Source organism: Equus caballus, chromosome 9, assembly GCF_041296265.1.
Source record: "Equus caballus isolate H_3958 breed thoroughbred chromosome 9, TB-T2T, whole genome shotgun sequence".
NCBI classification, from domain to species: Eukaryota; Metazoa; Chordata; class Mammalia; order Perissodactyla; family Equidae; genus Equus; species Equus caballus.
The window spans coordinates 78,757,309-78,779,802 of NC_091692.1; the positions used below are offsets into that span (position 1 = coordinate 78,757,309).

General features: G+C 40.9%; 1 protein-coding gene across 4 annotated transcripts in view; it reads right to left on the reverse strand.

Annotated features, from left to right (window-relative positions):
- Window positions 1–22,494, reverse strand: part of SNTB1 (syntrophin beta 1) — a 228,302-nt gene that overhangs the window by 126,458 nt on the left and 79,350 nt on the right. For all 4 annotated transcript variants that reach the window (XM_005613396.4, XM_023648905.2, XM_070221779.1 and 1 more), the window contains one exon: window positions 1,809–2,025. In XM_005613396.4, the coding sequence (XP_005613453.4) occupies window positions 1,809–2,025 (217 nt within the window). The remainder of the gene's footprint in view (window positions 1–1,808; window positions 2,026–22,494) is intronic.

Here is a 22,494-nt window from a genome sequence, read left to right on the forward strand (position 1 = left end):
GACAGGAAATGTGAATTACCAGGCAGGTAATTAATTGAATCCCCTAAGTGTAAGGCAATAGAAGAGACCAGGAGAGTTTAACTCACTTGTCAAAGGAGAAGCCTTTCCTGGGCTCCTATAGATTGGAGCCTTGCCTGCAGCAACATGTGCCTAATCATATCCCCAGATCTTGCAATTTTTCTAGAAAAATTGGCTTTTTAATGTAAAATTTCCCAACTATTCAATGTGGCAACTAATTCAAATTTCTTTAAAACACCAGATAGACCATTAAAAAAACATATCTGTGGGCTGAGTACACATATCTGTAGGCTGCCACTTTGCAGTCTCTGGTCTGAAGTAATTAGCTTAATGCCCAGCACAAGATAGGCACTTGATAAATTATGAACACATCAGATCTGAAACCTCAGACATCAGACTCTTGAGAGAAAGGACTTTTCTGATCAGTGAGTAAGAGGCCAGAGAAGAGGAAACTCAGGGTAACCAGGACATCAACTGCAGGCCCAGGAAATTGGGAGAAATCAAGGGGGACAAAACAGAGAACAGGTGGGAGTGGCTCATGGAGGAATTCTGCCACCTTCCCAGTCTGCCTGCCCTGACTCATCTTTCGCTGATACTCCCTGGCTCTCTCATACAACAGCCGGTCTCTGATCCCTGTGCAGATACAACTGACATAGGGGGCAGGCAGGGAGTGGAGTAGATCCTGCAGCTGGCTGGAGTCAGAGGGGCTAGCAGCTTCCTTAGAGGGAGCTTACGGGGAAGAGAAAAAAAGGTCTTGAGCAGAGAGCCAAGGAGGGAACTTTCTCCCTGCCCCTATTCCCTTTGGCTTTTCCCTATCAGCAACTCTGAACCCAGCCAAATACTTCCTACTCGGGTGGGTAGCAGCTGTCCCACACATGTTATAAATGTGGGCCAGAAGAGCTGTTCCTATTTTTAGCCTTTGAATGTGGATGCAAAGGTCACCAAGATTCTCCATTTGCTGGCTCACTTCCTCCCTCTCTTCTTGACATAGCTCTTATTTTCCTCCAAAAGGTATGTTTTCTGTTCCAGAGAGCTAAAGTAAGACATTTGGGGGAAGGGGGGCCCTAAATATCTGCTCATCTTGGCTGGACTCCTTATAATTGCCAGGAGTGATATATCTCTCCCGTGGCATGAGAAGTCATGGAGAGACTCTGGAAACAGCACTCCAGGCTTGGAGCAAAGCCACTCCTTTTTCTCTCTTGAGCATAAACAGAGGTTTAGAGCAGAAAACAGTGCTAAGGATCCTGTCATTGAACCCTTCAAATACACAGTTGAGGGCACTGAGGCTCAGAGAGGCTGATTTGCTTATTACTACCTAACATTAATAATAAATATTATTATAGCTTATAATCATGGGAGGTTTTTCTATGCTAAGCACTTCACATAGATTTCCTCCCCTAATCTTCGCAACCCAATGAGGTATCTTTCTCACTTATTCCCATTTTATAGAGGACAAGACTAAGGTTTACCCGGATGAGAAACTTGCCCAAAGTCACATAAATGAGCAATGATAGACCCAGGGAAGACACTTAGGATGCTGACTCCAATTCTTTAGTTCTTTGCAGAACCAGAGCTCCCTATACAGATTCTTCATGAGGATAAAGGAAGGAAGTGGGAGGATGGAAGAAGAAAGGGAAGGGGGCGTGGCTTGAACACATTCTCTCAGCAGGGCCCTTGCAGCTCTCCTTTGGAAACCACTGAGTGTTTTCAGAACAGAAGCAAAAGCCCTTTTTAACCTCAAAGGCCAAAGAGCTGCTGAGATACGGAAGGAGATCTTGAACCCTCTTTACCTGTTCTCAGGGTCAGCCAAGGCCATACTCCGAGTGACGTAGCACATCTTGAGGGGGATGCTTTTCCGGTCTCTGTGGAACGAGAAGGACTGCGAGGACAGAGGGTCTGAGGAGCCGCCCCCTAACCGCGGGGACTCGGGCGGAGGCGTTTCCCACCCAATCTCGGACACTGGGGAGCCTTTCTTCACGTAGGGCGTGGCTTCTCGCATGTACTTCACTGCAAGCAGAAAGACAAGAAGACCTTTTAAGTACATCGGGGCTGCAGTTCCGGAAAGTCTGATTGCGTTTTTGAAACTTGCATTAGACAAGCTCTTGATACGCAACGTCTTAAATTCTGAACAAGAGTCAGAATTTCTGTTCCTCTCAAAAGAGATGTTTTGTTATTTAAATTGTATACCAAAGTGGTTTCTCAAAGTTGCTATTATGATGACCTGAACTTGAGTATCACTTTCAGCTCTTTTCAACTGACAACTTTTACCTTTTCTGATTATAAGTCGGATTCTCGGAAAAAGGCTGAAAAACAAACGGGCAGAGAATGAGGAAGTATAACTTTGGCTAAAAGAAAGGGTAACTTTGGCTAAAAGACACATAATTATTCAATCTAGAAGTAGCTCCATTCTAGTCCACATTCACTACCCATGTAACCATTTTTCTGTTGAGAAACGAAGGCAGGCTTTTCAATTGAATAGTGCTAAGAACATATATGCAAAGAAATACATAGAATACTTATTTTGTAATGGCAGAAATCTGTAAGAGCAAAAATAATGTATGTTAGGGCTGAAAAGTAGGAATAACCTAAATGTCCACTAAAAAAGAGACAGGTTAAATATATTGTAAAACATCTACATAATCACTTAAAAAAATGAGACAGATATAGATGTATTGATGTAGAAAGACCTGTAAGATCTACTACTAGTTTAAAAAAAAAACCAGTAGAGACAAGAACTATACTGTAATCTTTTTACATATAAAATCATAAATATACATACTTGTATATCTACAACTATTTCTGGATAGAAACACAAAAACTGTTAACAGTAGTTAGCTCTCGAGAGTGGAAATCTAAGTCAAGATGATGGAGAAATAGACCTTTACTATTCATTTATTACCCTTTTATACCATTTTTATGTTTAGCCATATGTGTATACTACTTTCATAAATTTTTAAAAAAACAAAAAGTTTTTCGTTTAAGAGCTGAGTGGAGCAGACTGAAATTCTTAGTCTTGCTTAGTCTTAAGAAGTTATTTGCCTATCCTGAATTTAAGCATTTGGTCCTTAGATGGCTTTTGAGTTGACAAGGCAACTGGATTCTTGGAACATGCAACATAAACTTCCAGATCCTTCTCTGTATCACTCACACAGTCTGGTTCTCTGCTGCTTGGGGCAGGGGGGGCGGGGGTTAGTGGAATTTGGCTAAGTCCCCTACAGGTATCTGTTATTGCAAATGGCAGTGGATTGGAATGGGTGCAGACTAGGGGGCATTTTCTCCAGATCTTTCATGAGTGAATTCCACCGGCCAGTGCCTTCATTGTGCAAGACGTGGAGTCTGGTTTATGGAAGCTGCAGAAATAAACAATACATAGTCTCCACACTCAAGAGTTACAAAATCATGGGTGCCTATAGTGGATGCAGTTGGTGTCCCTTTTTACCAGCCAGAACACCTATATCCTAGCTGCTGTGTGTTGGCTGAGAACAACTCTTAGCTGACCCCTGCTGTGGAAAACTGCTCTTAGCCCAACAAGCCACCAAGCCAGGGAGGCTCTAGAGTTGCTGCCTGAGGCCCCAGACAGATGCTCTGCTTCTGGGGAAGCCCATCTACCATAGCGACATAAGACAAGTACGTAAACTATGGCACAAAGCAGAACGAGCTAAGTTTTATAACAGGAATAAATTAAAGTACCTTGGAAGGAGAAAAATGGATCTAGGAGTATGAGTGACAGATTAGGTTCACAGTTTTATAAGCAGACCAAACATATTCAGATGCATGCAATATGGATATAGATACTGGGCAACTCAGTCATAGATATCAAAAACTGCCGTTTTAATTGAAGACCGAGGAGATGTCATTTAGCACCAACACACACTGAAAACCGGATTTCAGGGTTTTAACCGAATATAAATGAAATTAGGAGAAAACAGCTCCATAGCTGCTGCAAACCTGTTAGCACAGGTTGCAGTTACAGAAGAAGAAAGGGCGTTCATGGACTGTGTATTTTAAGGAATATTGCTTATTTCTGGACAATATATTTAAAGAGGAACACAGATATACCTAAGAAGAAATGCAGAAGATTTAGGGGAACAGATTTAAGCTGTCCAAAGCTAGAATAAATAGATCTCTTCTGAAGATGCTGAATTTTTCATCTCTAAAAATGTTTTAGTAGAAACTAGAATACTGCTTAGCTTTTATATAGTAGAGTTATACTTATTGATATACAGGAAATTCAAGCATCTACTGAGATGGTTTGGAGATTCCCCTTTGATGGCGTTATTACCCTCCTGGCTGGAGTGGGGGATGAGTGCTGTGGAAGTGAGAACCCAGGGATGCTTCATGGCGGAGGTGGCATGTGAACTTGGCCTTCAGGGGTAGACAGGACTTTAAGAAGTATACATAAGAATAACAATCCTTCTTTGATATAATGTACTTTGACTTATAATTTTCATCGCAATTCCATGGGAAAGTTGGACCTCCCTTTGAAGGGGGATAAAGAAGGAACATTTATTATACACTTAATGATTTTCCAAGCATGGAACCAGGTGCTTTACATGGCTTCCCATATTTAAGCTTCAAAATGACCACTGAAGGTACCACTTTATATATAGGAAATAAATGGGGAAGGGATTTTTCAAGTATCCATGTACCCACAAGCAATAAAAGAATAAATTGCTACTCCTTTCAGACCCCACCAGAAGGAAATGTCTCGTAGCACTGCTTTAATTCTGGTGGACACTGAGAGCTTTCCATAGATTATCCCTTGCAAGACTAGTCTTATTCTACACATCAGCACACCAGTGCTCAGAAGTTTGGCTTATATGGAGTGACATGGCTAGTAAGTGATGGAGCTGGGTTTGATTTCCCAGAGATCATATTCTTTCATGAAGTCTTCATGAAGTCTGGCTACCCCACCTAGATGAAGGATGCAAGATGACAAGCTCATAAGTTTGTACTTTTATTCTATAGGCAGTGGTGACAGCCATGGCGGTCTATGAGTAAGAGAATGGCAGAATCAGAGGTTAGGTTTAGAGAGAACTCCTGGAAAGTAAGATTGGGTGCACCAGAGGGGAAAGATATTAGCAGTAAATCCACCAGTTACAGGGCCATGGGGGTTGCTGCCAGAGATAACCTGAGCAACACTCAAAATATCTATACTAGGGGGGCCGGCCCGGTGGTGCAGCGGTTAAGTGGCCACGTTCCGCTTCGGCGGCCCGGGGTTCACCAGTTAGGATCCCAGGTGCAGGCATGGCACTGCTTGGCACGTCATGCTGTGGTAGGTGTCCCACATATAAAGTAGAGGAAGATGTGCATGGATGTTAGCTCGGGGCCAGTCTTCCTCAGCAAAAAGAGGAGGATTGGCAGCAGTTAGCTCAGGGCTAATCTTCCTCAAAAAAAAAAAAAAATCTATACAAGGTATGAGGAATCCCAGAATTGTGTGGTTTGATCCACTCATGGAGAGGAGCATGGGAAGTACAGCAAATCTTAGCCTGGAAGCAAATATTTACCATGTAACCACTTCCTGCGTGGCATAACTTGGGGAATTTACAAAGGAGAGAAGCCCCAGCAGTGCCTTGAGGAAAGGACACTCCACTGGAAAAGATATTTAATAGAGTTATCCTTTTAACTGACCAACCGTAAATAAAACAGAGAAAATCAGTTAACAAGGTAGGCATGATAATTTAAAGATGCACTCAGTCAGCCAAAATCCATCAGTCAATTTTCATGTGCTGAGGATTGTGCTGTCCACGAGAGATGATAAGAAATGGTCCCTGCTGGAAAGTTTAAGCCTAGAAAAGGAAGAAGGGAAATGAGGAGATAACGTGAGTTCTTGTGGTAAATCTTAAACCTGGTTCAAGGGGGTCCCAAGCTGGACGGATCTCTAGAATCAAATGTGAATCCTTTCTGGAGGAAGGCAATTTCATCCCAAACTGCAAAGAGTCCCTGTAAACCACTTTCAAGGGCAATGAGCAGCATAAAGTCGAAGAAAATGTACACAGGGAAACAAGGTACTGCGAGCAAGAACTGGTAAAAATAACTGATGGCGGTAACAGTCCCACACAGACTACAAAGTGACTAGTATGTTTACTACGTGTAAAGAAACAAATGAAAGCTTGAAAGAATCTTCCCTGGATAAAACGTGACCTAGCAAGTTAGTAAAATAACAAACAGAACATCTAATAATAATAAAAATAATAATACCAGAATTAAAACTTTAATCGGTAGACATGTCAGAAGAAGAAATTAGTGAGTGAATTGTAGATCAGAGGAAATTAGACAGAATGCAGCACCAAGATACAAAAAAATGGAAAATATGAAACAGAGATTAAGAGATGTGAAGGATGAAGTGAGAAGGTCCTAATATGTGTCAAACTGGAGCCCCAGAGGGATAGGATGGAAAGAATGTGGCAGAGGCTAAGAATTTTCCTGATGGAAACACACCAACCCACAAGTTTAAGAAACCTGACTTGATTTTACCGAACAACACATTTGGTCTTCTCCATCAAGACCAATAGAAATGAGGTGTCATCCCGAGGTAGGCTAAATGCCTTAGCTTTTCCTCAAAACCTATGCTTCTTCTGAGAGCTTTAGATGTCACCTCCCTTTTACTAGTTTTGGGAGGAAAGCTCAGCAAAATCTCTAAATGAGTCCAGAGGTCTCTGGTACCACCAAAAGGAAGTTTTCAATTTCAAGGAAGAAAAGGAGACGAAGAGCTCATCATCATTGTTCCTAAGACAGATGCGCTGAGGCCCCTGAACTGTTTCCATATCTGTCCTGAGGAAGAACGAATAACATCAACGCGTCCGTGCCTCACGCCCCTTTGTTCAGGGTTCAGGAGTTCTGCTTCTTTTTGATAAACAGAGAAAATGGAGCAACTTGTTCTTGTGTATAACAAAGAAAGCAAAATTGGATTTCCATTGGAAAAAGCCATTGGATTTCTCTAAGGCACCACAGTTTCTGGTCCAGGGTAAGTAATAAAATTATCAGAATATCCCTTCTTGCTGGAAGAGATGCCAAACAATTTCTACAAGGCTTGGCCATCAGTTATGAGCAGTCCCCTCCCCAGTCACCAATTTAGGCCCCCGGCTAGGTCCCCTCAGGCAGAGCGGAGGAGTAGCGCAGCCATGTGTGGGGGTGGGAAAGCAGTGCCTCTGATAGGAAATAAAGAGTGTGTGAAACCTGTTCATGGTTCTTTGTGAATTTGTGTCCTGAAATTTCTACATGTGGCAATCAAACTAATGAGAGCGTGGTCTAGTTTAAGGAGGGTAAGGTGTTACTTAATATTAGATCTGGCTGCATAGGCACCTCAAATTACAGTGTACTAAATAATATAGAGCTTTGCTTTTCTTTTACCAAAAGTCTAGAGTAAAAGAAAAGGACTGCTGGGGCAGTGCTACTCCCTGAAGTTGTCAGAGGGCTTCAGGCTTCTACTCCGTTCCTGCTCTGCATCCCTAGTCTGCCATCTAATGACCCAAGGTGGCTGCTTGAGTTCCAGTCATCATGACCAAATTCCCATCAGCGAGAAGGCAGAAGAAGTGAAGGACACACCATCCTTCTTCCTTTAGGGCCACTTTTCAGAAGCTGACACATTTTATCTACTTACAATGCAATGGCCAGAATTTAGTCACCTGGTCATCTAGAAAAGAAATTTACTCTTAACTCTGGACAACCCTGTGTCAACCCAGCTAAAAATCAGTGGGGAGAGGAAGCTATTATTGTGAAAGAAGAAGAGAATAGCTATTAGGAGACAACTCTCAGCTTTTGCCATAGGGAGACATCCCTAACTCTGTCAGATAACACAAATGCGAGTAAATATGTTGGAGCAATCAGTAAAAAACGCAATGACTTTGCCAAGTGATTTTTGTGTACTAACTCGTTGGAACCCCACATCAACCCCATGATACAGACATTGCAATCATCTCCATTTTACCAAAGGCACCACCACAGAGAAGGGTCAAACCCTATGCCCAAGTTACAGCGCCAGAAAGCGGCAGATGTGTGCGTCAAAGCCAGGCAGCCCGACTCCAATGTCATTACTTTTAACCATGAGGCAATACAGTTTCTCACACTTTAAAAGAAAATTAATTGGATATGTGTGTGTGTGCGCGTGTGTATTTAAGCCAACGTTTTTACGTCCTGGGAGAAAACATCCAATTAAGAGGCGATTGCCTGTAACATAAGAGAGCTTGATTTTGTAAGCCTGAACTATTAAACTATGGCATTTCAATAAATGCCTTTTAAGACACTATAATATGTGTTCATAATAGAGGGTTTAACCCGGCGGAACTGAACAGCTAGTGTCTGCATAATTACACCTTCGTGTGCTCACAGACAGTCAGTTCGGGCAAAGAGCTGTTGAAACTGATCACGAAGCAGCCAGTCTCAGGTTGAGGGCGCCTCATAATCAGAACTAATTAATAAACCATGCCCTTTCTGGGCATGATGAATTGAAAACCATGGTTGAGCAATTAAAATTCCAATCTTCACTCACAAAAAAAAAAGGGAAGAGAGCAGAAAGAAGTGGTCTTCAGTAATCCACCAAGTCACTTCCAATATGCTTCTAGTTTTTCATTTGAAGGATGGGCAGTTGTGAAGATTTCAAAAGAACATTCAGTAAACCCTAAGTTTGCAGAGGCCCCAAGTTGCCACAATTAAATCTTTGTTGAGGTGGCCAGATGACATTTGAAAGGAAACCACGCACAGGCTACTAATGAGGAAATGCTTTAGGCAAATCCAATCAGCCTTCCTACCAGGCTGGTTTGTGAGGAGCCAGCAAGTCCCTCTGATATGTGCAAGTTTGCTTCTTAAAAATAACAACAAAAACAACAAAAAAGGGATTTCCAGATTACAGGAAGGGAAGGAAATATTTCATTACACTAGGGGATGTGAACACAAAATGAGCACTTTCTAATGTGATTAAGGGGAAAGGGGATCAGTTGAAGGCAAGAAACCTGGGTATTCAGACCCTCGGTGAAACTTTCAAGTTGGGGCCAGGTTGGTCACAGTGGGATTGCTGACAAAACGCAATATAAGACTTTCCCTGAATGGCATTTTCCTAGGTCATCTTAGAGAGGAAAGATACACAGGGAGATCATCAATATTTCCAAAAAGACCAAGAAATGATGAAAGAGGTAATATAAGCTTCTCAGAAACTATAGCTAATCTCTCAGGAGGCTGAGTGGTGAGGTGGAAAGAGAATTGGCCCTGGGACCTGGGGACCTGGATTACAGTCCCAGCTCTGTCGCTAACTAGCTCTCCATCCCTGGGCAAGTCACTTCACCTCCCAGACATCATTTTCGTCACCTGCCAAGGGAGGGAAATAAAGTCCCTACCCTTCAAACATTCTATGATTCTTTGGGAAGCTGCCTCTTCTGACAACATTAAAAAAAACCAAAAAGGAATATTTCTTACCTCATCTTGCTATTTCTGTCATCACCAACATGTTAAAATGTGTGCCAAATTCTTAGACCTTAGGCAGATGTGTCTTTTGATTTTTACCAAACCCTACGGGCACCTGACAGACATGAAAATAAGTCGACATGAAGATGATGTACTCACGTTACTTTTTCTTTGGTTTGGCAGAGTTGTCTAGAAGAATTATTGTTTTCATTCACTTACTAATATCTATTTCTCTTCCCTTCTGCCAGGTGGGTCCTTGAAGGTAGGATTTTAAGAGACATTTGAATGAAAACCCAAAGGCTCTCATGAGGTCATAAGGACATTCTGAGGGGGGGTGCTCGGTTTTAATATGTGCAGTCAGGAGTAAAATAAACTGGGCATGAGTTTGTTGAATAGTCTTCGGCCTCAATTAAAAAACTCTCTCAAAATTCTATTTTAGATAGTAGAGTCATTTGATATGATCTTCCTTGATTCTTGAACAAAGCAAGATCATTGTCCCCAGAGGGGTCTTGGAGACCCAGGGAGAGTATCCTATCCTATGAGTTCGACAACCACCCAGAAGCACACCGATTGGTTTAAGTATCCATTAAGTTGACAATGAGCTCCTGCTATGGGCAGAACCCTGAGAGTTGGCATTGTCCCAGTGAACAAGACAGACGGGGTGCCTACCCTCGAGGTGCTTACATTCCAGTCTACATGTGCCTGTTGGGGGTGGGGTGGAGACATTAAACCAACAGACAAATATAGGGCACTGCTCTGAAAGAGACACACACTAGAGGACTTGGGTCTGTCCCAATTCACACAGAGCCATTCACCATCTGGCCCCTGTCGACCTCCTGTCTGTCCTCATCTCAGCTGACTACATCTTGGTCCCCATAGTTCACATGCCAGCCATGGAGAAATACTGTTTACTTCTCCAAACATGCTGTGTTCTCTCCTGCCTCTGTTCTTTGCACACGTGGTTTCTTGTGCATGCAAACCTTTCTGGAAAAGTCCTTTCTACATCATATAGCCTCAATTCAGGTAAGATCTCCTTCTTGAAGCCCTCCAGACATGCCTCCCTTAAGCATCCAACCAGGTTCTATGGCAACCTCCACTGATACCTACAGCATCAGGACATACACAATACGATGATGGCTTATGCCATGAAGGCACTGTGCTGATCATCTCACAAACATTTAAACACTTACACATCACATGTAGTTATTTATTTGCACGTATGTTTGTGCACCATCATTTAAGTCTCTGGTGGAATGATAAAGTTGAGTAACTACAGTGAAAGTAAAACTCTAGACTCTAGAGACACAGCACATAGTTTCGAATCTTGTCTCTGCCACCTGCCAACTGTGGCAGTTAACTGCGAGGTTAAATTTCCCTAACCTTTCGATGCTTCCCTTTCTCCATCTGTAAAATGGGGATAAAGAGTCATGCCTACCTCAGAGAATTGCTATGAGGATTAAATGAGTTAACATACACGAAGGGCTTAGAACCGTGTCTAGCACATGGTCACTGCTCATTAGTGTTAGAAAAAATAAAAAATTGATATTCACATCTATATCCAAGCAAGTAACAAATGTCTGGCTGTAAAATATAGAATTTTTGAGCAAAATGGCAATGTTAATAGGACCTCCGGGATAAAATTTTTCACAGATCTGTTCTTTAGGAGGAGGAGGAGGCTTACAACTGAAACAGCAGACGGCAGAGAGTGTCTGTCACTTGTCCAAGGTTTCAAGAAAATGAAGCCGCAGATGAGGGTCAGAAATTCACTTCCTCTATCCTGTAGAATGGAGGTTGGCAAGCTTTTTCTGTCAAGGGCCAGATAGAAAACTTGGGAGGCTTTGTAGCCCTTAGAGTGTCTGTCACAACTACTCCATTCTGCCATGGTAGCATGAAAGAGCCACACATGATATGAAAACAAATGAGCGTGGCTGCATTCCAACACCATTTTATTTACAAAAACAGGCAGTGGACCTGATTTGACCCCTGGCTTTAGAATAATAACTAGCAATTACTGACTACTTACCATGCATTGGGCCCTGCTCTAATTGTATGAAGTACACTAGCTCATTTAAAAGTAATTCTATGAAGTTGGAATAGTATTATGCCTACTTTACAGTCAAGGGGAATGTGGCATGGAGGGTTGAAGTGACTTGCCCAAGGTCACACAGCAGCATTGGCAGAGCTGGGATTTGAACTGAGGCAGTACGGCTCCAAGCCCCCAGTGCTAATCACTTGCCTGTGCTCTTTCCTTGTACCCTGGATGCTGCCTCTACACGTGGCCAAATACTCATGCCTGCATCCTGTTTGTCCAACCCCCCAAATTTTAGAAATCATGCTTTTAAGAAGACTTTTTCTGTATGAAATGTTTTTCTTATAGTCCTTTTCTTAAACAGAACTGAAATCTTACCCCTATAATTTGTATTCACTGACAGTGGTCCTGCTGTGGAGAGATGCACAAAGCATCTTGAGCATCTTACACAATTGATCAAATATATATGCTTGGCTTTACATGAAGAAAAAGACAAGCCAGATTAAAAGGAGGCTGGAACTACTGGTGCCTTGCTCATTTTGTATCCGGAGGTTATAGGGCTCCTGGTCCACTTCTCTCAGAACCTAGAGGTGGTAATGGATGAGTCTAATGTTTGGATAGGCAATGAAAGATGTTGCTTTTACTACTTTAGGTCCCTAGACAGCTGCTAGGAGAGACACTCAATGACGTAGATGACAAAATTAAGGTTTTAAGAGTTTCACACAGGCCCAAACTAAAAGGATGAAATATAATAAGGCTAAGATGAAAAGTTCTATCTCTGTGTATTCAAAATAAAAATGACTGTAACATGTAAGAGGGTGGAGAACAGTATTATAAGCCGTCCATGTGAAGAAAGGTTCAAGGGGTTTCCATGGCTATAATTGCCAGAAGAAAGTAATAGGATGTTAGGCTCCAGTGACAGAAGTATGGTGTTCATAAAAAAGGAGGCCAGTTCCTCTCTTTCCCACCTTGATCAGGCCATACCTGAAGCCTTGATAGGTTAGACAATGTTTAAATGAGGGTAAGCAAAGTGACCAGGTTGTTGAAAGATTTAAGAAATAATGAAAACAAATTAAGTGAAAGAGATTAGAGCACAGAAGTGAAGAGTGTAAACTCTGGGGTCTGACTGCTGGGGTCCAATTCCTAGCTCTTCTATCGTCTGGCTCTGAGGCCTGGAGCAAATTGCTTAGTTTCTGCATGCTATTTCTTTCACCTATCTCATAGGATTGTTGTGAGGATTCAACGAGTTAATATAAGTAAAACATTCATAAAGAATAGCATAATAAACACCATAAGGATCATAACTGTTATTAGGAGTTAACCTAGAAAAGGGAAGATTTATGGGACCTAAATAACAGAGGGTTGGGCTAAACTTACTTTGTGTAACTCTAATGATCAGTGAATATGAATTATAGGGGTAATATATGAGTTCAATATAAGAAAACACTGTGAGGTAGTGAGTTCCCTGTCGCTAGTGACATTCAAGCAGAAAGTGGATGAGGTATCTCCCAGCCATTTAGCAGAAGACTCTGTGGAAGAACAGATTGTTTCTAAAATCCCTTCCATCTGTCACGTTCTAGGCTCCTTCTGGAATGTGATTGAGTGCGACGCCGAATCCAAAGACCCCAATACGTGAGGGCAGATCACGACTGTATGTAGAATCATGCTGTGCACTGCTTTATTATTATACGCTTATTAGCTACACATTATTAGTTATGTGACAAGGGGACAGTTTGTTAAGCGCGCTGACTCTTAGAATCCTCATCTGTAAAATGAGGAAAACAATGCTTTCCTTGGAGAGGCAACACAATGTAGTAGTTTCATAAATGAACTCCCCTGTCAGAGGATCTGGGTTCGAATCCCAGATCTTCCACGTACAAGCTGGGCTTCTTTGAGCAAGGTATGTAACCTCTCTGTATCTGTTTCCTCACCTGGTAATAACAGGACCTGTCTCATAGAATTGTTGTGAGGATTAAATAAGTTTTAAAAACGTATACAAAGCCCTTAGAACAGTGCCTGACACATACTTGGCACTCAAATTTGACTATCACTATTGTTGTTGCTGTTATCGTTAGATTTAAATGAGACAATGCATCACAATGATACCCATTTCTTTTCTAACTCTAGCAACTATCAAAAGCATAAAGGCTTGAAAGTAGCATTTCATTCATTTGTTGCACATAAGTTAAGCCCTGACTCTGCACTGAAGGGGACCAGACACTGCAAGGTGGATGATCAGTTGGACACACAAGTTCCTGCTTCTAAGAATTTTATAATCTTGCCGGGGGAAAAGGCATACAAACCTAAAACCTGGGAACTGCTATAGAATATAATCCAATATACACACACACAAATAGTCTAACGTGTCTTCACCAGATATTAGCAAGTGCTGAGAGGACACAGATTAATGACGTCCAGAGACTCGAGTCCTCAACAATTTGCTAGCAGACTCCTCACTATTGCAAATAATCGTAATTTCTCTTCCTTAGGAAAATACAATAACTGTTTTAACAGCTCTCCCCTAACATGTGAAGAGAGGAAGTGAGTAATGGGTAGAAAGGATGTCTGAGATCTCAACTCCTAACATCGTTTTTACTCTTCCCTGGGCAGAAGAGCGTACGTGAATGGGACTTTACGTCAAGAGGCAGGAAGTATGGCTCTCACTTCCTCCTTACAGGTATCTCTGGAAAATAAATCTCTATTATTCCAGGTGTAGCTTGGTAATAACATCCGGCAAATCAAACATGGGGATCAGTAAATATGCAGTTACTTTTCAGTAGCAGAAGCCCAGAGTCATAAAGCTTTTCCAAAGGAAACCACATTAAGTAAACAGAATATCATTAGTGAGGGCAGACTCAGGCCAGGTTGGAGAGTTTTTTTCCACTCTGGCCCGGATATGCTGCAGACCCAAAGCAATTGTAGAGGCAACTGAAGGTAAGGGAAGTGGTGAGGGGGGGCTTCAAAACATCAGGGTCCATCATAACTAGACAATGTTATGAATGCCCACTATTTTGAAAAATGCTTTACAGTCTAAGACACTTCTCTCTGCACAATCTCATTTCACGCTTACTGTCGTCCCCATCTCAACTATGCACTAACTAAAAGTGCTGTAAGAAACTGACCGTGCATTTATTTGCTTGAGACGTCCACGGCTCCGGAGGTTAAGAACCTAACAAGTTTCCCCATGAATTTCTACCCCCTCCCAAGCACACGGGCACACACAAACACAAACACATCTTACTCAACAGAACTAATGCCTAGAGGGCTCACCTGACACCAGATTTTCTCCTCAAGGCCAAACTTAGCTTGGTCTGGCTCACAATTCTTTTGGGAGAGGAATTGCCAAGAACTACAAGAACTACATGAGGATGACAGAGGAGAGCCCTAAGCAAGCTTCTTGGTTCTGACAGTCAAAGCCGGGAGAACAAAACATTACAAGTTCTTCCTCTAAACTTCCAGAAGCTTCACTTGACTCTGAGTAATCAAGATAGAAGAGCTTATTTTTGTTGTTTGTTTTGTTTTTAAGGAGGTAAGAAGGGGATGATGATGAGCGTCAGCGAAGAGTTACAACTTCTTTATAATAAACAGACCCATAGGAAAATTGAACAACTAAAATTTAACAACATAAAAAGGCAAATTGGGGTTCAGAGAGTTTAAATATCTTACCTCAAGTGAGAAGCAGACCTGGAATTTGATCTCTCATGTTCTAAATCTAATATCTAATCTAATAAATCTAATAACCACAGCTGTAACAATACATCTGGTTCAAGTGACAAGAAGACATGGGCTAATTATTGTGGCTAATCAGTAATGAGTTGCTATTGATGCTGGGAAAAATCTATGGATATTGGGAGGGAAATTAAATTAATAAACATACCCTGTAAAGTTATATCAGAATTCGAATTATCAAAATATTCCACATGACTCATAAGGGAAAAATATAAAGGTAGGAGAGGATAGACTAAAACAATAGACAGCCCCTTGGCATGTTTGGTGAAATAAAGAGAGGTAATGGAAAATCAGTATTATAAAGAGAAGAGGAAATAACTACAGATACAAAAGAGATTAAAAAGATAGTAAAATAACACTTTTGACAGATTTATGATAATAAACTTGAAGATTTAGATGAAATGCACAAATTTCTAGAAAAAAATTAACTTACTAAAACTGACCCAAGAAATAGGAAGCATGGCAGTCTTATAACTCTTAAAGGAATGGAAACACTGGTTAATATTCTTCCCACAAAGAAAACACCAGAACCAGAGTTTATTAGTAAATTTTTCCAAATTTTCAAAGAGTAAGCCATTCAAATCTTAATTAACCTATTTCAGAAAATCGATAAAGAAAGAGCCTCCTGAATTTATTCTGTGCAGCTAATACACATTCATAACAAAACCGGACAAAGAAAATTTCAGAAAGGAAAACTGCCAACCCATTTTATTCAAAAATATAAGTGCAAAAATTCTAAACAAAATATTAGCAAAGGAAGCCCAACAATACATACAGAGGACAGTACAGCTTTGCTCTGGGGAAGTCACGGGACCTTGCCTCAGAGGGTTTTCAGTAGACCGCCTTAGAGCAACAAAATTTAAAGTATATAAACATTTTTTAAATGATTTTTAAATTATGCAATATTAAAGGTGTTATTTACACTGACATAGTTCAAGTACTCTTTCAGCCTGTAGAAAACAGTTGAATTTCATATCTAGAGTCAGTAAACGATATCATATTATCACATTAACACTTGTCTATAAGCAACATCATGAATCATAAAATTAATTTGAGATCTTTCTCAGGCTGCTTGCCTCAGGCTTGTTAAAACTCTCATTTTAGTCTCTGCCGATGAATCCCTGGGTTCCAGTGTTCTACCCCAAATAACGACTTGCCTCTTGCACAAGTCAAGAACATTTTTTATTTCGATTCTTCTCTAAGAGCAGGCAGATAAGCCTTAAAATGCGCTCTGGTGATTGTTTTGAGATTCAAACTGGTACCTCAGCAAAGATGCCTTTTAGAACATTTCTGAATATGTGCTAAATATCATCCAATTGAACATTCATAGCGAATATACGAGTTATGTGTTATTAGCCCCATTGAACAGTTGCAGATACTGAGGCTTAGGGAGGTCAGGACATGTTCCATGTAGCTATTTGTGGAGAAATCAGGAACATAAGCCAGATTGGTCTGACTCGAACTCTGTAATCCTTTAGCTAAGCCATACTGGTTTGTGAATAACCCAATAAGCTTCCTGTTTAGTTTGAGCTTTCCCTTCACAACACCCTCAACTTCCTCCCTCTTCTTTCCTGCTCCCAGATTAGATCAAGGAACGTAGATAATGCTTTAGAAGAGGAGAGAGGATTTAAGTCATTCTCCAGCTCCACAGCTACTTCCCTCGTGAGCTTTGATCTTTACCTTTTGCCCTTGGTTTGGCCCTGGGCTGTCTGCAAAGAAGGTGGGAAGACGGTGGAGATATGGATAACTTGGAACATAAGAAAATATCACTAAGGTTGGAACTTCTAAAATCGTTCTAGGGTGTTACACACCTGCCAACTCCCTCTGTCCTTATTCTCTTTGTCTCTTTCTGGGACGTTTGCCTTGGTCGGAAAGGACAAAGGAAGCTATCATTTATGGTACACTTTTTAAAAAAAATCAGACACTATACATATATTATCTGGTTTAATACACACAACAAGCCCATAAGATTGGTATTGCAAAATGGGGAATCCTGGCTGTGAATTACAGCCTGAATACTGGCATTGTCATCGTCCTGCGCCTCCAGCCTTCCCTCCACGTGAAAGCGATGGGAACAGTAGCTGCAGATGTAATCAGGTATCTTGAACCAGAGTTCAAAGTATTTCTGCATGGAAAAATATGAGTGCCTAACTTTCTATGAGGCTCCAAACTTCTCACTCCTTTTTCTTTTTTGTTCAACAGATAATGCTTCTCTAAAATATATTACCATTTAGGATAAGCCTACTAGTCATGCAGGATTTGTGACCTAAGCAGGCTCAAGAGGGCTCTGATATATAAGAATCAAATATTTATAGTCTAATATGCTGTCTACAACAACAGAAGCAGAACCAGAAAAACAAACTTTTATCATCAAAGCAATTTATTCTGTTTGTCAGGTATCCAGAAAATTGAAAAATAAAAAAGACTCTTTCTTTCTTCTTCCTTCTTAGTCCTTCGGTAATGCCCAACACTTTTAAAATGAATTCTGCTTTAAGAAAGTCCACCCACAGTAAACTATATACTACACTAATTACTTCCGAGAAATAGTTCCTGCCAGCTCTACAATCATTTACAAACATTAAGACATATTTCAGTGAATCATACCCAGAGTTCACGGAATTGTAGATTTCTAAGTGAATTACACTTGAGATGAATTTTCTACCAGAACTTAGAAATACGTGACATTATTCATACAGTGAATGAAGTACATACAATTCTAAATTGTTCAACAACTCCTGTTGCCAAAACAGAGTTAGGGAAAGAAGCACTGGAAGTACTGAATCTTAGCTTTATATGCATTTCTCTAATATGCTGATAAATTAATTATATAGCCACTTGGAAATGTACAAAGAATTCACATTGTAAGACATATAACGACACAGTAAACCTGTTAATACCACAGGGCCATTTATTCCTCCTTTAACCAAAATTCTGACTAATGATACCAAACATTCATTGATAATTCATAGCCACTTATAAACTTTCTATGAATGATCACATTTATGCCTCGTAACAACCCATTTTACATACGAAGAAGCCAAAGCTCAGATAGGTTTACTTGCCCAACATCACGTGCATAACAAGTTGCAGAGTGGGAATTTGAACCCACATTGTGATTCCAGCACTAGCCGTTAACCACTATACATGCTGCAGATCTGTGACGCTGGCCCCCTTCTCTTTGCTCTTTCCAGTACCCACTCATGTGCTTTCAGAAATCCATCTCTATTCCCAGGAAGAAAATCCTCTGAAAATGTAAAAAATTCACTGACATCATAGTGAAGTAATATAAATATTATTCTTGGAAATTATTTTAAAGTAGAAAAACCTGGACTTAAGGGTTGGGTTGAGGCATAGCTCTCTCCTTCAGCTACACGACAACAGACAATTCATTCAGCCTCCTCTATGTATCTATGTATACCAAGAAATCATAATTTTTAAAATTTAGGCATAATTTACATAGAATGAAGTGCTCAGATCTTAAGCGTATCATTTAGTCAGTTTAGATGAATGCATATGAAGGCACAGAACATTTCTATTGGCCCAGAAATTTCTCTCATGCTCTTTTTCACCCAACTCTCCCCACCCCCATCCCACAGAAAAGGAATCTGATTTGCTTATTCTCGAACTTTCCATAATGGAATCATGTAGTATGTCGTTTTAGTCTGTGTGTCTCTGGCTTCTTTCAGTCAGTGTAATATTTTTGAGATTCACCTATGTCTTAGTGTGTAATAATAGTTCATCCCCAATAATAACAATTTGACATAAGCATTAAAAGAGATAACGTGCATTATTACCTGTTAAAAGCTCTACCAAAAGATAGTTATTATTATTCAAAAGAGGAAACTCAGGAACAGGAAAGTAGAAGGGCCAAGAGGAGGAATATCTAAATCTATCACAGGCTGCAGCATATTTGGAGAAAGGGGTTCCTAACTAGTGGCTCTCGTATCACATTCTTTACATGTTTAAGGGCATCGAAGCCAGGAACACATATATTTGGCATTTTGGGTGGAATTGGATTGAATTTAGCCTACCAGACAAGAAATTAATTTTTTGCTGTGCAGAGACAATTTGGATAGAGTGCCTTTCTGGTGTATTTCTGAAACATTCCCTTTTGCCCACCACAGAGATGGAGGCCCACCTACATCAGAAGATTACATTTGAGAGTCTAGCCTGGGAAAAGCCATCCAGAATGCCAGGCTTCAGCAGGAGCCAAACCTTACGCTGCCAATTCTGCCCAGCTGTGTAATTCAATTTTTCCAAGGGAACAGGAGCCTGGCCCTCAAGTACAATACCAGGACTGCATTTCACAGAAGGTGATTTGGCTGCAATAAATAAATCTGCACTCTAGAAGGAAACAGAATCATTGAGATGCATATCTTAAGTCCTTTCTTTCTGGCAGAGGCATTCTTCACTTAAAAGCACGGTCTCCAACTCTAAATAGGAAGCAGTTACCATTCCCAAAGAGTTTTCTCAAGAATCAATCTCAGAGGATGAGGCGTAAATACAAATTGCAAACTCTCAAGCAAAAAGTTCAGAAGCTGCTGTTCACTGAACTAACAGACGAGCTTTGGAAATGACCCCTTGTTCAGGTGGTAACTTGAGCAAGAATGATGCCCAACAAGGAAATATCAACAAAACAAAGTTTATTAAAATATCAAGTCACAATTAGAGCAAGGTGGAGATGAAAATCTCGCCAAAGTTACTGCAAGCCTGTGGGTGTCAGTTGCTACCCCGCTTCCTGCAGAAATAACATCTGTTCTTATATTCAACACCAGCCATCTCTGATATTCACTGCATTTGCTGAATGCTGAAAGGATCTGAAATGTTAAACCTCTTGATCTGTCGGCGGTCTTGGATTTCTGTGAAAAGATGAGCTACATAATAGCACAAATTGGAGAAATTTCATGTACCCAAAAGACATAAGTCCCCATCACAATCCAATTCTCTTTCAATACACAAGTGTGAAAGTTGTAAAAAGTATATCCAACCTTTATCTTATAACTTTCTCTTCTTTTCATTTTCCTCTATATACCTAGCTCCCTTTCCTTTAATAAGGTACATTCAAGGTCATTCAGTCTCAACTTAACCCATTCAATTCTCTAAACAAGGCTCAATTAAATGCACAAAAGCCAAGGCATGTGTTTGGTCTCATTAAGCTCACAATATCCTTATAAGAAAAACAGGGAATTTGGTTCATTATCTGGCTAATGAAGGACAAACTGCTTATATTGAAGAGGGGTTGACATTTTATTTTTATCCAATGCTCAAGTTTCTTGATTCTCATCAAAATGTGAGGCTGGCAGTTACTCCACAGAGCCCAGGAAACAACAGAAGATTAGACTGCATCACACGAGTTGTGCATCTGAGGGATAAAAACGGTTAAAAAAGAGAAAAAGACAGACTTGAGTTTTATGATTTAAAGATGTCCCCTTTAAAGGAGTGACAACAAAAGAAGATGCCTAGAAAGTATGATGATCAAAGAAGGTGGAATACGACTTGATTAAATTTCTATGCAAGATTTCACGTGATGTCAAACACTGAGACAGAGTTACTTGGCACAGACCAGAGGGTCCCATCACCAGAGGCTGAAAGGACAGGTACGAGAGATGCATTTTTCTCTTTCTTTCTTCTCCTCCTCCTCGTTTCATATTTAGTAAGCATTCCCTGTATTCATGATACGGTCCTGCTTGCAGAGCAGCGGGGCACATATTTTGAGAAACCAAGCCAAGTCTCTAATTCATCAAGGAACTAGGGTTTCTGGAGAAAGCAATGAGGAGAACCAGCTGATATCAATCTGTGCTGTCCCATTTACCTTGGGAAAGTCCTTCTGATTTAATCCAGGTGCAAGTCCTCAGTCCTGGTAGAACCTTGTGAATCGTCTTCTTGGTGAGTCATAATGAATAGTTTAAATCATCACCTTTCCCACTAGACTCTGGGCTTCTTTGTATGGAAAAATCTCAGGTCTTTCATCCCTGTTGTTTTAGAGCTGAGCTCATAGTTGGTGTCCAGTAAATGTTTGATGACTGTATAAATAATTGAATGAATGAATAAAGGGATACATTTTCCTACCTCAAGCATGTCTGCCACAGACAGGATAAAGAACATACTCTGTGCAGAATTCTACTATTATTATTGACAATTTTTACCTGAAATATGCCTCAAAAACGTTTTCACATATTAGTAACCTTAAGTTTTTATTCCTATTTAAGCTGTTCACATAATATAAAGCTATGTTCTTCACGCATTCACACAGAACAAAACTAATTCGTTAGCCAACATTCTAGACAAAGTATTCTATTTTGTGAAGGTCAAGAGTTAAGCATCTATTCCAGCGGCTGACTTTGCAAATATATGTCCTCCCTCCTTTGGGGAAGATGCTAGAGGTTGAGACCCAAGTCTCTGTTTTTGGACAGTTGATGCTCAGGGTTTTGATAGGTAATAAGAAGAACTTTTAACTGTCAGAAATGCCCACAGCTACAAGCAGCGAGCACCTTCTCATCGGTGGTTTCTCACGGAGGCTGGAAGTCCGCTGGGCAGCACCTTGGAGAGGAACTGAGCATCACATTTCAGTTCAGACGCCTTTGACCTTCTCTTCCATCTGAAATTCTAAAATTTCACAATTTAGCACTGGAAATAGAGGTTTTTGCTAGTACTATGAAGTAGTTTGGGGACTGCTAAATAATTCACAGAAGGGAAAGGGACAAGAGGACCAGAGGCTGGGCTTCTCTGAAGAGCAGTTTCCGTCCTGTTCCCCTCCTAGTAGTTTTCATGGGTTTTGATATCCCAGCCAAGGGAGCCGATCCTCTCTGCAGAAATCCTCAGGTTTCTGAGAAGTGGCCTTTCTGTTCTTAGTGCAAGCCCTTTAACTTGTCAACACTCTCCAGGCGTGCCAGTAGATCCCTTTTTCCCATATAAAAGGTGATTCAGCCTTCCTGTGCAAACTAATCACAGGTCTGTAGGAGGCTGCCCAGGAAAACATTAGGCAGACTGATTAGAAGTCTCCAATTTGATCCTCAGGCCACTAAGAACCTCACTGATAATGGAAAAGCAGTTTAATGTTCCTTTCAGTTCTTCCGAGACGATATGAAATATCACCTGCTATCACAGAGCCTGGGCTGCAGACCACTGAACCCCACTGAAAAGGGCCTGCTCTATATTAAGACTGTTCTCCCTCTGCACAAGTTGAGAGCTAAGACACCGAGCCCTCGCAGAAAGGCGGCCCAAGCCAAAGGAATGCTTGGGTAGCTCCAATGGCCCAGGGAATGTGACTAAAACTCCTGCTCTTTTGTTCCAACTTTGCCATAACATACTCTCTCTCT